Raw genomic sequence first — 15,662 nt, forward strand, 5'->3', positions numbered from 1 at the left:
CCCTTGGCTGGAGCACAACGGACTACACTGACCCATGACATTGTGCAAAGCATCACCATCCGTCTTATTACGTGCTCATCATTAATATGAGCTATTCCTGTCCTAGAGGTCACAACTTTGGATACGCTATTGTACCATATCATACATAAAACAACAGGAAGAAACGTTGATTTTTTGATGTGTCGGTGACTGTTGGCAGGTTGATGGAGAGCAGACGCTGGACGAGAACATCGCAGACAATGGGGGCCTGCTGGAGGCGTTCGTAGCCTACCAGCTGTACCTCATACGCAACCGTAATGAGGATGGCGTGCTGCCTGGATTCCAGAACTTCACTCATAACCAAATGTTCTTCATCGGATATGGAAACGTGAGTAAATCAGCATCTGCATCTCTAGCTATCAGCGTGTTCCATTATCAAAATAAACACTACGTGATATAAAGTATTCGTACACCCCAATGTAATGCGCATTTGGCCACTAGATGTCACGACAGGTGGCCCCGCTAGCGTAAAAGGAGGGAAGAAATATTGTGCTCCCAGTAGAGAATCAATACATCTACATCTACATCCATACTCCGCAAGCCACCTGACGGTGTGTGGCGGAGGGTACCCTGAGTACCTCTATCGGTTCTCCTTTCTATTCCAGTCTCGTATTGTTCGTGGAAAGAAGGATTGTCGGTATGCTTCTGTGTGTGCTCTAATCTCTCTGATTTTATCCTCATGGTCTCTTCGCGAGATATACGTAGGAGGGAGCAATATACTGCTTGACTCCGCGGTGAAGGTATGTTCTCAAAACTTCAACAAAAGCCCGTTCCGAGCTACTAAGCGTGTCTCCTGCAGAGTCTTCCACTGGAGTTTATCTATCATCTCCGTAACGCTTTCGCGATTACTAAATGATCCTGTAACGAACCGCGCTGCTCTCCGTTGGATCTTCTCTATCTCTTCTATCAACCCTATCTGGTACGGATCCCACACTGCTCAGCAGGATTCAAGCAGTGGGCGAACAAGCGTACTGTAACATACTTCCTTTGTTTTCGGATTGCATTTCCTTAGGATTCTTCCAATGAATCTCAGTCTGGCACCTGCTTTACCGACGATCAACTTTATATGATCATTCCATTTTAAATCACTCCTAACGTGTACTCCCAGATAATTTATGGAATTAACTGCTTCCAGTTGCTGACCTGCTTTTTGTAGCTGAATGACAAGGGATCTATATTTCTATGTATTCGCAGCACATTACACTTGTAATAACAACAGAATGGGTTGGTTGGTTGATTTGGGGGAGGGGACTAAAGAGCGAGGTCATCGGTACCTTCAGACTAGGGAAGGAAGTCGGTCGTAACCTTTCAAAGGAACCATCCCGACATTTGCCTGTAGCGATTTACGGAAATCACCAAAACCTAAATTAGGACAGACGGACGCCTTCCCGATTGCGAGTCCAGTGTGCTAACCACTACCTCTCTTGGTAAAGGGTTGGTCAGGAGAGCTTAGTGACTTTGAATGTGGTTTAGTTTTTGGATGTCATCTGAGTAAAATGTCCATGAGGAACACTTCAGCCCATCTATAGCTGCCCAGGTCGACTCTTGCTGATGTGATTGTGAAGTGGAAATGTGAAGGAACGACCACAGCTAAACCGAGACCAGATAGAGCTCATGTGATCACGGACAGGGACCGTCTAGCGTTTCGAAGGACGGTTGCAAGAAGTCGCATGAAAACAGCAGAAGGAATCACTCGTGTGTTCTACCGCACTACCAGCAAGCTAGCTGGAATAAGCAGTTAAAAAGCGTGGGGTAAAAGTGTCGACCAGCTACCTCTGAACAACAGATCTTCGTCATGAAATGTATTCGCAGTAGCGAAGATGAACCACTTCCAGCTGTACACTGGAATGAAAAAGTGTGCTAGTCCACGACTCAAACTCGGACTTCCCGCATTACGGGAGTGGTCGGACCGTGAGTCGTGCTTAGATAGCCGAAATGGATTAGGAGACCGCCCGCATAAAGCAGGAATTCCGGGTTCGTGTCCCGTTCCGGCACAAATTTTCACTGTCGTCATTCCATTATACAACTGGAAGTGGTTCACATTCGCAACTGCACATACATTTCATGTTTTTCATAGCAGCGGTAGTTGCAGCCGTACCTGTTCCTTCGGACATGATCCACTGGACAGTGGATGACTGGATGACTGGAAACAAGTGATTTGGAGTGATGAATCACGCTCTACCCTATGATAGTCCAGTGGGAGGGTTTGGGCTGACGAATGCTTTGAGAACGTTACCTGCCATCATGTGTACTGCCAATACTCAAGTACGGAGGCTGTGGTGTTACGGTATCAGGTCAGTTCAAAAATTCTGGAACATTCGTAACTTCGCGCTAATGGTTGTTGACTGAGCACTGAAATACCTGAGTCGAAACAAGGCCCCGAGAGTAGACAACATTCCATTAGAATTACTGACAGCCTTGGTAGAGCCAGTCCTGACAAAACTCTACCATCTGGTGAGAAAGATGTATGAGACAGGCGAAATACCCTCAGACTTCAAGAAGAATATAATGATTCCAATCCCAAAGAAAGCAAGTGCTGACAGATGTGAAAATTACCGAACTATCAGTTTAATAAGTCATAGCTGCAAAATACTAACACGAATTCTTTACAGACGAATGGAAAAACTGGTGGAAGCCGACCATGGGGAAGATCAGTTTTGATTCCGTAGAAATGCTGAAACACGTGAGGCAATACTGACCCTACGATTTACCTTAGAAGAAAGGTTAAGGGAAAGCCAAACCTATGTTTCTAGCATTTGTAGACTTAGAGAAAGCTTTTGACAATGTTGACTGGAATACTCTCTTTCAAATTCTGAAGGTGGCAGGGGTAAAATACAGGGAGCGAAAGGCTATTTACAATTTGTACAGAAACCAGATGGCAGTTATAAGAGTTGAGGGGCATGAAAGGGAAGCAGTGGTTGGTAAGGGAGTGAGATAGGTTTGTAGCCTATCACTGATGTTATTCAATCTGTTTATTTAGCAAGCAGTAAAGGAAACAAACGAAAATTCGGAGTAGGTATTAAAATCCATGGAGAAAAAATAAAAACTTTTAGGTTCGCCGATGACATTGTAATTCTGTCAGTGACAGCAAAGGACTTGGAAGAGCAGTTGATTGCAATGGACAATGTCTTGAAAGGAGGATATAGGATGAACATCAACAAAAGCAAAACGAATATAATGGAATGTAGTCGAATTAAGTCGGGTGATGCTGAGGGAATTACATTAGGAAATGAGACATTTAAATTAGTAAAGTAGTTTTGCTATTTGGGGAGCAAAATAACTGATGATGGTCGAAGTAGAGAGGGTATGAAATATCGACTGGCAATGGCAAGGAAAGCGTTTCTGAAGAAGAGAAATTTGTTAACATCGACTATAGATTTAAATGTCAGGAAGTCGTTTCTGAAAGTATTTGTATGGAGTGTAGCCATGTATGGAAGTGAAACATGGACGAAAATAATTTGGACAAGAAGAGAATAGAAGCTTTCGAAATGTGGTGCTACAGAAGAATGCAGAAGATTAGACGGGTAGATCATATAACTAATGAGAAGGTATTGAATATAATTGGGGAGAAGAGGAGTTTGTGGCACAACTTGACTAGAAGAAGGGATCGGTTGGTAGGACATGTTCTAAGGCATCAAGGGATCACCAATTTAATATTGAATGCAGCATGGAGGGTAAAATCGTAGAGGGAGACCAAGAGATGAATACACTAAACAGATTCAGAAGGATAAAGGTTGCAGTAGGTACTGGGTGATGAAGAAGCTTGCACAGGATAGAGTAGCATGGAGAGCTGCATCAAACCAGTCTCAGTACTGAAGACCACAACAACAACAACAACAATAGTTTGTTGGAGTGAAATATGGTCGGCATCCCTGCACACGCCTGTTTTTAATGTGTAACCGCCGGAATTGTTCAAAAAATGGTTCAAATGGCTCTGAGCACTATGGGACTCAACTGCTGTGGTCATCAGTCCCCTAGAACTTAGAACTACTTAAACCTAACTAACCTAAGGACATCACACACATCCTTGCCCGAGGCAGGATTCGAACCTGCGACCGTAGCAGTCGCACGGGTCCGGACTGCGCGCCTAGAGGTTTCATTGTTGCATGTCTGTTAATGTTGAACTGAACAGAAAGTTGTGTCGCACAGTTTGCGGATTTCGAGATGGCAGAGTTAGAGGTGCAACGAGTCTGCGCAAAATTCTGCGTGAATCTCAAGAAAACCTTTACACAAAAACACCAAAATAATGCAGGAAGCCTACGGTCATGAGTGCTGAAGCCTTACTCGGTGCTACGAATGGTTCACACCCTTTAAAAATGGCCGGACGAAAGTTAAAGATGGCCCTCGTTCGGAACGCCCTTCGACGCTCATGTCACGAACGTCAACGAATCTGTCCATGCCAATCGAAGGATGATTGTCCGAGAGATTGCAGAAGAATGTAATATTTCAGTTGGATTATCTCATGAAATCCTGACACAGCATCTTGGAACGCATCGTGTTGTCGCCGAGTTCGTCCCACGGCTCATGAGTCAAGACCAGAAAGACCTTCGCCTCGCTATCTGTGAAGAACTTTTGAATCACACAAATAAGAAAGAGATGTTCTTTAAGAGAATCATTACTGGTGATGTGATGTGGTTCTCGGGTATGATATTGAGACCAAGGTTCAGACATCACAATGAGTCGGGAAAGGTTCTCCAAGACAAAAAGTGCCCGTCAGGTCAAATGTGAATGCCATGCTGAAAGTTTTCTTTGACTTTGAAGAATTTGTTCATTATGAATTCGTGCCACAGGGACAAACTGTTAATCGATGCTACTGTCGGGACGTGTTGCGACGCCTGCGAGAAAATGTGAGAAAGAAATGGCTTGCAATGTGGCGAGACGATTCACTGCTCTTGCATCAGGATAATGGACCCGAACATTGATACCTGTTGGTGCGTGACTATTGCACAAAAAACGAAATCAGTGTCCTGCCTCGTCCTCCGTACTCTCCAGACCTGGTCCCACGGAATTTTTTTTTTATTTCCAGAGCTGAAAAAACCTTTTAAAGGATTTGCAACGATGGACGAGACAAAAGAAAATTCGCAGATGGCGCTTCGAGCGATCCAGCAAGAGGTGTACCAGGAATGCTTCCGGAAGTGGAAACGGCGTTGGGAGCGCTGTATCAATTGTGGATTTTTTTTTTTGTTTTTTTTTTTTGTTTTTTTTTTGTGTGTGTGTGGTGGTGCTGAAGTCTGATCAACTTCGTTGATTTTTACTTCTGTAGGGAATGGAAGGGGTAAAAATTTTCTCTTTATTTATTTATTCTTCTTTCAGCTTTAGTTTGGGCACACAGAAGGGTCCTTTAACTCGCTGCTTTTGGTATGTGTTTGAAAACATGTGTGTAGAAGTGCTAAAGGACGATATGTCCTTAAATTATGGAGAATTACGTAGGGATATCATTTACGGAGGCTCAAATACTACCGCCTTCCGTACTTTATATTTGTGGTTGCGTAATGGTTCTACCGTACCTACTGTGGTGAGTTGTGGTGTACTGTCACGTATCATGTCCAACTTCCGAAATAAAGTTCGTGCCTTCTCCTTGACCTTGTCTGAGAGGTAAGATTCGCTTAAGGCTCGATGAATGTCATGATTTCGGATCCACCATTAGGCTCCTGTGATCCATCGTAGGCATCTGCTTTGTACAACCTGTAACTTCTTGTAGTTAGTGGCACACGTAGTACCCCAAGAGGTCGATCCATACAAAATAGATGGTTCGACTGTGGCATGGTACAACTGGAGTTTCGTGCGTTGGCTGAGGTATGAGCTCTTCAGAAAGGGGAGGAGAGCTCCCAGCATTTTGAGGCCAGACGTCTTCTTCTCCATAATGTGATGACTATACAACAGTTTGGCGTCTAGATGCACTCCCAGGTATTTTACAGTTGTTGCCCAGGGGAGTGGCTGGTCTGATCAATTGTGGGGGAGAATATTTCAAAGGAGACTATGCACAATAAGTAAAAGGTAGCAGTAGAGAAGTTTTGTAGACGAAGTTCCGGAATTTTTTTAAGGGGAGCCGGAGGTGGTCCAAAAAATTACGATTTTTTTTTTTTTTTTTTTGCTACCGAAAATTAATTGGAACATTCCTCTTTAATGTAAACTTTGAATTACTGTTCTACTCGCCCTAGAAGTGGAGTTATTACCATTTTCCCCCACGCCTGCAGAAGAAATGGGCGGCCGCTGAAACCATCTAACACCCTCTCGTGACTTCCTGGCGAACTGCTTGGGATTTTCTCGGCCTGTTACGCATACAGCGCCTTATGTTGCGCATACAGAAAGTGTGCAAGGGTTGGCTACATTGTTTTCTGTAACAAATATTTCCCGTATTTCCTTACAGCTTACTCCTGTTTTCCTCAGAATTCCGAACATCTTCCTCCATTTAATATTGTCGTACACTTTTGTTCTCGTTACGATGCCACGTTTTAGTAACCGTTTATTATAAGAAGAGGAAGACCGTAGGCATCTAGAGGGTTGGATCCCCTCCTTCGAAAGCGTCAGATTGCAAAGCCTGGGCTACTCTCAGAGTGGAATCTCCGTCTTCGAAGATTGTGTGTGTCTGTCTGTCTGCCCGCTGCTGTCGCTGTTCGTTCGTTCGTCCGTCCGTCCGCCTGCTGGCTGTCCATCGCCGTCGTCGTAACCGCTGCCGCTGCCGCCGCCGCCGCCGCCGCCGCCTGCTGTTCGTCCGCCTGTTCGCCGCCGACGCCGACGCCGACGCCGACGCCGCCTGCTGTTCGCCGCTGCCCATCGCCGACGCCGACGCCGCCGCCGCCTGCTGCACGTCCGTCTGTCCGTCGCCGTTCGTCTGCAATGAGTACTCCCACCTCCACCGTCATCTACACCTCCCCCTCCCCCTCTCCCACAGTCACTTCCTGGAGTGCCGCCTCTGGCCTCCCTCCTTCCACCTCCCCTTCCCTTCCTCCACTTACCCACCCCCCTATCTCCTCCCCTGCTGTATACCCACACCTCTACACCCTTCCTCCAGCCTCCACACCCTCAACAGCTCCCACTACTACCCCCGCCCTCACGTACGCCTCTGTTGCCGCCTCTGCTGCCGCCCCTCAGGTGGTTGGCTTCCCCTCTCTCACCGACCCCGTCGCTTCGTCTTCTGCATCTCCCGCACGCATCACGTTGCGCCGAGCCACCATCGCCACCACTGAACCAGCTGCTTCTCCCGGTGCCTCCACTACGCCACAGGGATCTGCCACCCGCCACCTCCCTCTCCTCCGCGTCCCTCTCCCCTCCTCCCAGCCTCCAGTCTCCAAAAAACCCCAAAAGCGCGTCCTTACCGACTCTGCTCCCGCCACTTCCCACAAAAAATCAACGCCACCTCCCCCTCCCCCTCCCCCTGCCGTCACCATGGACACCACCCCTCCTCCTGCCACCCCTACCTTGGCCCCCACCCTCCACACCTTTGTCCTGTCCACTCCCGATCCTAAGTTCCTCGACGCTCGTACCCTCACCAAGGAAATACGAAAGTACTTACCTGGTGCTCCCATCTCCCAACTCATTCCCCGCAGGGACTCAGTCCTTATCAAGTCCCCATCCCCATCATTTCACACAGACCTCCTGCGAAAACTCCCACGAGTTATGTTTGGCCCCCACGCCTCTCTGACACCCTTCCTTTCCGCTTCCACTCCTCGTCAGCCCCAGCCTCCCCGTCGCCCCCCCACCTACACCGCTGTGATCACCAAGCTCAGCCCGGTGATCACAGAGGATGAAGTGTTGGTAGAATTGAACTCCCACCCGGACTTGGAAATCCGCTCTGCTCGCCGTATCCACAATGCCTCTGGTCCCACCTACCTCATGCGGGTATTCTCAGAGTCCGCCCCGTCCATAGACCATCTCCTCACCCAGGGTGCCCTGATATACCACCGTCGCCACCCTGTTGAATCCTCCAAATCCCCTCCCCAATCCTACCGTTGCCAACGGTGCCTGATGTACAATGACCACCTGACTCCCAACTGCAAAAACCCCCCCACCTGTCCCCATTGCAAGGCCTCCCACTTTCTCAAGAACTGCCCCAACCTCGCTGCTCCTCCTTCCTGTAATACCTGCAATGGCCCCCATCCCACATACTCCCACAAGTGTAAAGCTAAACCCCCTCCAGCCACCCCTGAACTTACAGTCCCAGTTCGTCCCGTCGATCCTCCTGTCCATCCTAACAATTCCCTCCGTCCACCCCCCACGGCCGAGGACATCATCCGGTTCATTACCGTTGTACTCCAAAACATTCACCCTTTTCAGCGCCCGCACACCTTCCAACAAATATCCCTTGCTGCTCGCTCTGTGTTCCACCTGAACACCTTCGCCACTTACTCCCACAACCAAGCCCACTTCACCTTCACCCGCCTCGACACCCTAGTTTAAGTCTCTTCCCTTCCCTCTCTTCCCCCCCTCCTTCCCGTCATGGCGCGGCACGAGTCTCGCATCCTCTTCCAGAACATTCGCTCCTTCCGCTCCAACAAATACCTCCTCATGCACACCCTCTCCCACCACCAGGTCGACACCTTCCTCCTGAATGAAACCTTTCTCCAGCCCCACCATTCTGTCCGCTCCTCCCCCTATATCCTCCACCGCACTGATGCTCCTGGTCCTCGTGCGCAGGGTGGAGTCGCGATTGGCCACCTTAAGCATATCCCCGTCCGGCCACAACCTCTCCTCAATGACCCCACTGAACACCTTATCCTTAGCGTCTTCTTCCCCTCCCTCACCATTACCTGTGCCACCATCTATGTCCGCTCCACTGCTCCTCTTCCTTATGACTTCATCTCACACATTGATCACACCTTCTCCACCTATGTGATTGCCGCCGACCTCAACGTCCATAGCCGCACTCCTGCTGCCCTTCGGCGGTGGCATCAGTTCCTCTCCACAATCCAGGGTGACCTTGTTCCCATTCCCCAGCACACCCGACCCGAAAGTAACACCACCCCCGATGTTGTCATTGCCTCCGCCAACCTCCTTGGGCGTATCACTGTCGCCGTCCTTGACCCCACAGGTAGCGATCACCTCCCTGTCCTTCTCACCATAACGTCTGCAAACCGCCCCCCTCCAGCTCCGCAACCTGCACCCCCTCCCAAGGTCGTCCATGACTATCGCCGTGCCAACTGGGCTGCCTACCGGGACTCCATCTCCACCCAGGTCGAAAGCCACCCTCTTACCTATCGCCATCCTGACGACATCATCCGCGCCTCGTCCTTCCTTCAGACGGTAATTACTGACGCCGTGGAGGCCCATGTTCCTACTAAAACCATCCACCCACACCGTCCCACTCTCCCTCCGCGGGCTGTCCTCCTCCTCCGTGAATCCCGCCGCCTCTATCGCTCCTTCCTCCGCACTCGTGACAGGGATACACTCCAACGCCACCGGCAAATACAGCGACACGTACGGAACCTTATTACAGCAACGAAACGCCGGGACTGGCGCCAGACCTGCACACGACTCAATGCCACCCTCCCTATCAACTCCTCCAAGTACTGGTCTGCCTTCCATCGTCTTACTGGTTCCCTTTCCGCTCCCCACTACCCCCTTCTCCATAACGATCGCCCCCTTCCAGACAACCTCAGTAAGGCCAACCACTTCGCTTCCCACCTTTCCGAGGTCTTCTCCATCCCCGATGATCCCCACTTTGATTATTCTCTTTTCCCCACCGTCATGGAACGTGCTGATACCTCAGTCACTCCACTTGCTCCTAGTCTCCAGTACTTGGGGCAGTTGCCCCCCTCGGACGTCAACACTCCCATCACAGCACACGACATTAAACTTCTCCTCCAGTCCAAACGCAACACGGCCCCTGGTCACGACTGTGTCACCTACCGTCACCTTCGAGAAAGCCCCTATTCCTTCCTAACTGTCCTCGCCCATCTCTATAATGTCATCCTCTCTACTGGCTTCTACCCTGACCTGTGGAAGACCTCCCGCGTCCTCCTCTTCCTCAAACCCAACAAACCCCCTTCTGCCGCCTCTTCCTATCGTCCCATCTGCCTCACCTCCGTCTTCAGTAAGGTCCTTGAATCCATCCTCTCCCACCGTATCCATCGGCACCTTGCTCAACACCACCTCCTCCCCCTTACCCAGTGTGGCTTCCGACCCTCCTTCTCTGCTGATGACCAACTCCTCAACCTTGTTCACCTTCTGTCCCTCCAGCTCAACTCCCGTCGCTCCGCCATTTTTGTTTCCCTTGACCTCCAAAATGCCTATGACCGTGTATGGCATCCCGGTCTCCTCTTTAAACTCCAAACCTACGCCCTGCCTATCAATTTTGTCTGTCTGGTCGCTTCCTTCCTCTCGCACCGTCCTTCCTATGTCGCCCTCCACAACACCAACTCCCGTATCTTTTATCCCACGGCTGGCGTCCCCCAGGGTTCTGTCCTCTCCCCTCTCCTTTATCTCTTGTATACAGCTGATATGCCCAAGCCACCCCCACCAGTTCACCTTCTCCAATATGCTGATGACACCGCCTTCCTGGCTCTCTATCCTACCCTTCAAAGGTCTCAACGTACCCTCCAAACCCACCTTAACCAGTTCACCACTTGGTGTAACCAGTGGCTCCTCCGTCTCAACCCCTCCAAAACCCAGGCAATCATCATAGGCCGTACCACTCGCTCCTTTCGCCTCCAAGATTTCTACCTCACCCTTTATGGTCGTCCTATCCAACTCACCCCCACCCTGAAATACCTTGGCCTCACCCTTGACCGACACCTCACCTGGACCCCTCATCTCCTGACCATCCAGCAGAAAGCCCATTCCCGCCTCCGCCTGCTGAAACTCCTGTCCGGCCGGACATGGGGATTGCATCCTTCTACCATCCTCCACACCTACAAATCCCTCATCCGTCCTATCCTCTGTTATGCCAGCGTCGCCTGGATCTCCGCCCCCACCCGCTTTTACAAGGCTCTCCAAATCCTTGAACGCCATGCGCTCCGCCTTGCCTTCCGTATCCGCCTTCCTTCCCCCACACGGCTCCTGTATGAACTGATCCCCTTCCCCCATCTCCTCTTGTTCCTCCAACATCTCCGCATCCTTTACATTGTTCGCAGGGTTGATCCCCCCCACCCTCTGGTTTCCTCCTTCCTCTCCACCCCCCGCCCGTTGCCGCGCCTCTATCGCTGTATCCCTCCCTCTCTCCACCTCCACACCCTCCATCTCCTTCATCAGGGCAATTTCCAACGCCTCCCCCTCCCGGATGACGAACTTCGCCGTGACATATACCCTTCCTTCCAACTATAACCCGGCCTTGTTCCCCCCCCCCCTCCCCAGGGCCCCCTTCTCCTCTTTCCTCCTTCTCCCAGAGCGGATTTTCCTCCATCCCCCCCTCCCCTGAGACCCTGCACCCCATACTTGCCTCTCTCCTTCCCACATCCCTCCCTACCTGGCCCTCTTCCGAGCGCCCCCCATTTCCCCTCCCCCATCTCTTCCCCTCCCTCCCTTCTTCAGGTCTCCCTCATCTCCTTGAACCTGGCAGATCCTCTGTATTGATCAACATCAGTGTGCCACGTCAGTGGTGTGTTTCGTGCTTTTCTCGTGTGCGTCAAGAGGTGTGATTTTAATTGTGTGCTGCCTTGAGGTTCGCCGTCAGTGCTACGCTGTGTGCTATGCCAGCCGTCAACACCTTTATGCTCCAGTCATACTGTGCCTTGTGTTTCTTTTAATCGTCGCAGTGTGTGGCTTTTTGTGTGTGCTACTTTTAAACAGTTTTTTTATCTCCATTTTACAGTCACCCCGTTTTTTGTATATTGCCTTCCATGATGTTCTCCCTTTTTATATCTATGTTCGCCTTCTTCTCTCCTTTGCTGTTTTTAAATGTCTTCTATTGTTTTGTTCTATGTCTTTCGGCTGAAGAGCAGCGCATATGCTGCTGCCAGCCCGCCCCGATAGGGGAATTGAAATACAATAAAGAAAAAAAAAAAAAAAAAAAAAAAAAGACCGTAGGGAAAAGAAAATTAACACTAATACCAAGTTGCGATACTACAATGAATAAGAGCGCGGAACATCGTCTCTTTGCTGTTTACCGTTTCGAATTAGTTCAGTGTTGCGCCTGTTGTTGGTAGTATTATACTTCTTGTGTAAAGCGGGTAATATGCAGTATGTACAAGAATCAGGAGGGAACAATAAAACCAATTTTTCATGACTTAGCACAGACACAATTGTTACACAAATGTCTACACGGAAAGACGCAGAATCCTAATGAGAGCGTAAACAATTTGATTTGGAAAGTGATTCCTAAAAGGGTGTTTGTAAGCATAAAAACACAGCACTTTGGCATTTATGATGCAATAGCAACCTACAAACAAGGGAACAGTGTGAAGTGTGAAGTTCTGAAGGCATTAGGATTTAAAGCTGGGGTGAACACTGTACGAGCACTAAGAAATATTGACAGAGAAAGGATAAGAGGAGCAGAAAGAAGAGAAAGGCATATGAAGTATGATGGAACAACAGGCCAGAAAAGAAGACAGAAGAGGAAGCTTTTGGAGGATGAAGAAGAAGACCCTGATAATCCATCCTTTAGTGCAGGAATGTATTGAGAAACTTTGATAGCCATTTCTCGTAAATTAGAATTTTTCGAATATAAGGAAAATTTTCTCAAAATTCACTCAAGCTAGAGAGATGAAATTTTTATACAGCACTCCTAGTGGTCAAACTTACATTGTAACACAGCCATTTGGCAATATGTTCAGTAGTTTCATTTCAGTAGTTTGTAAAAAAATTTGGGTCATTAATAAAAAAAATAATTGGAAGGAAACTAGAAAAGATACTCCAAAATCCCTTTGTCATAACTGCAATACTAAACCACTCTATATGTAAAAAAAAATTCAAATTTTTCTATTTGGTAGTTTATTCATAAATGTTCCTGAGACTTGGCAGCATAGGCACCTCCGGCTCCCCTTAACAGATCTCGTAGGTGGGTGAGCATTGCGTGCCACGTACAGTAGAGGAACTGCTCACAAACTGTATCACCATGACAATGTTCCCTGTCGCAAGGCAGCAACTGTGAAGCAGTAGCTTTCAGACAATAACATTTCTGGAATGGATTGTCCCGCCCTGAGACTCGGCCTGAACACAACGCAACACCTGGAAGTATGATTTACAACGTCAGCTTCGCTCCAGACTAGTTGCGGCCCTTGAGGAATAAATGACTGCCATTCCTCCACAGATATTCAGAAACCTCACTAGAAGTGTGCACAGCAGAGATCTAACAGTCATAAAGGAAAAGAACTGGCACACTCTACATTAATGTCCACTAATAAGGGGTGGCCCTCCCGGGTAGCCACGCGGTCTATCGCGCTGCTTCCCGAGCGGGAAGGCGTGCCGGTCCCCGGCACGAATCCGCCTGGTGGTTTAGTGTCGAGGTCAGGTGTGTGGGCCAGCCTGTGGATGGTTTTTACGGCGGTTTTCCATCCACCTCGGCGCTTGTGGGCTGGTCCCCCTTATTCCGCCTCAGGTACACTATGTCGGCGATTGCTGTGCAAACACTGTCTCCTCGTACGCGTACACCATAGTTACACTACCACGCTAACATCTGGGTTTACACTCGTCTGGTATGAGACGTTCCCTGGCGAGGGGAGGGGGAAAGGGAGAGGGGGGGGTTCCACTGGGGGGCTGAACCGCACAATAACCCTGGGTTCGGTGTGGTGGGTGGACTGCTGTGGCCTGTTAGGAGGTTGTGAACCACTGAAGGCTATGGCAAGACGGAGCCTCTCCGTTGTTTCTAGGTCCCCGGCTTAATACACAGTACACAATTTGGGTGAGTCAAAATTATGTGAACACTGTTTGAGAGAAAGCATTTACTCAGAATTTTCAATATACAGAGTCTCAATCCCATCGCCAGCATGATTAATGCACCCAAACCATTGTTCAACAGTACAATTTAGTGCCCGAACGCGCATTTCTGAGAAATGTTGGAGATCACACCTTTTATTCTCTCCTTGAGTTCTTACAGGACTCTTACTTTTGCCCAATGCACGCGTTCCTTTATCATACCCCATAACCGGAGGTCATTAGGTGTGAGCTCTGGAGATGGGGGAGGCCGCAAGAACGGTCTGTCGCAACCAATCCAACGTTTTAGGAACGTTTGTTCAAGATAACCACGAATGGGAGAGCAAAATGTGGCGTGCACCATCATGTTCAAAATACCTTAACGTCTTAGGTTCAAATGGCTCTGAGCACTATGGGACTTAACATCTATGGTCATCAGTCCCCTAGAACTTAGAACTACTTAAACCTAACTAACCGAAGGACATCACCCAACACCCAGTCATCACTAGGCAGAGAAAATCCCTGACCCCGCCGGGAATCGAACCCGGGAAACCGGGCGTGGGAAGCGAGAACGCTACCGCACGACCATGAGCTGCGGACCTTTAACGTCTTAGTTGTATGGGCACGTTATTAACGGCAAACTCTTTCAGCAGTTGTAAGTAGTCACGTGCATTTACCGTGGTGGTTGTAGAGAACAGTGGGCCAAGAACACCAGCAGCAGTCACGGCACACCACACACTTGCCTCCGGAGATGCACATTAATGCTCACAAACGCGTTCATCTAATGAAGAACTGCCTGAACTGCAGTACTTCATCCCACTTTATTCTTATAACGATTATCTTTAACGTCCCAAAAGAACATACGCATAGTGCAACTGTCCATAATCCGAAAGTTTTCTCAATTTACCACTTCCTACCGCACTTATTGATGCGACGTTCATCCTGAAAGTATACGCAACTGATAGTCCCGTGTCGTAGAAGTTGAAGAGACCAAGGAACTGAATAGTTTCGCCAACTAATTTCGCCACTGTGCGGTTCGAAAGTGCAGTGGCTGGCAGCACTGCTTTGAAACTTAATTTCGCAATTTAGTGCCTCCGTGTAAAGTAGGCCTAAAGTAGTCTTGACCAGGTATAGTTATACAAGAAAGTGTGGTAATGGGACACATACACTATCTCAAGAAGAGTATGCAGACAACTACATGTTGAGTCAAAATTATGTGGTCTTAATTTTGTTTCTTTTTCTGTTCCGGGTTGTTGGTACCCATGGCTGACAGACTCACATTGGAGCAAAGAAAAGTGGTTGCAAGCTTAATGGAAGTCGTGCAATCCGCGATAAAGTGCGTGGAAGGTTTTCAGAACGAGTTCCAGATACACGGCCATCAACTCGGCCAACAATTTATCGCATTTACCAGAAGTCTGTATCAAGTCGATCAGTAGTAGACAATTATCACAGAAATGCGGGGCGACCAAGGACTGGCAGAAGTGAAGTACATTGCTGTAATGCAGGAGGGCATACTACAGAGTTCGTAAAAAATCGATGAGATGGTGCAGTCTGGAAACAGGGATTCCACTGTGGACAGTGAACCGAATTCAATCCAGGGACCTTGGCATGTGACCACGTCACCTACAAATCGTTCAAGATTTGACTGCTCGGCAGAAACACGTACGACTGGAACGCTGTGAGATTCTGGCAGAAATGTCACGGACGCATCTGGGCATTGTTAGGAAAATGACTTTCAGCGGCGAAGCTACCTTTCATTAGTGCTCATGTCAATCGTCATAACACATAACACAAAGATACTTCTCTGCAGTTGGAAAATGGTCCCAGGTCATATA

At 48.8% G+C, this 15,662-nt stretch overlaps 1 protein-coding gene across 1 annotated transcript in view; it reads left to right on the forward strand.

Annotated features, from left to right (window-relative positions):
• The window catches only part of LOC124550796 (neprilysin-1-like), a 487,987-nt gene that overhangs the window by 456,468 nt on the left and 15,857 nt on the right, over positions 1-15,662 (forward strand). The window contains exon 20 of the mRNA XM_047125521.1: positions 200-367. Coding sequence (XP_046981477.1) covers positions 200-367 — 168 coding nt within the window. The remainder of the gene's footprint in view (positions 1-199; positions 368-15,662) is intronic.

This window comes from Schistocerca americana, chromosome 9, assembly GCF_021461395.2.
Source record: "Schistocerca americana isolate TAMUIC-IGC-003095 chromosome 9, iqSchAmer2.1, whole genome shotgun sequence".
Classification (NCBI taxonomy): domain Eukaryota; kingdom Metazoa; phylum Arthropoda; class Insecta; order Orthoptera; family Acrididae; genus Schistocerca; species Schistocerca americana.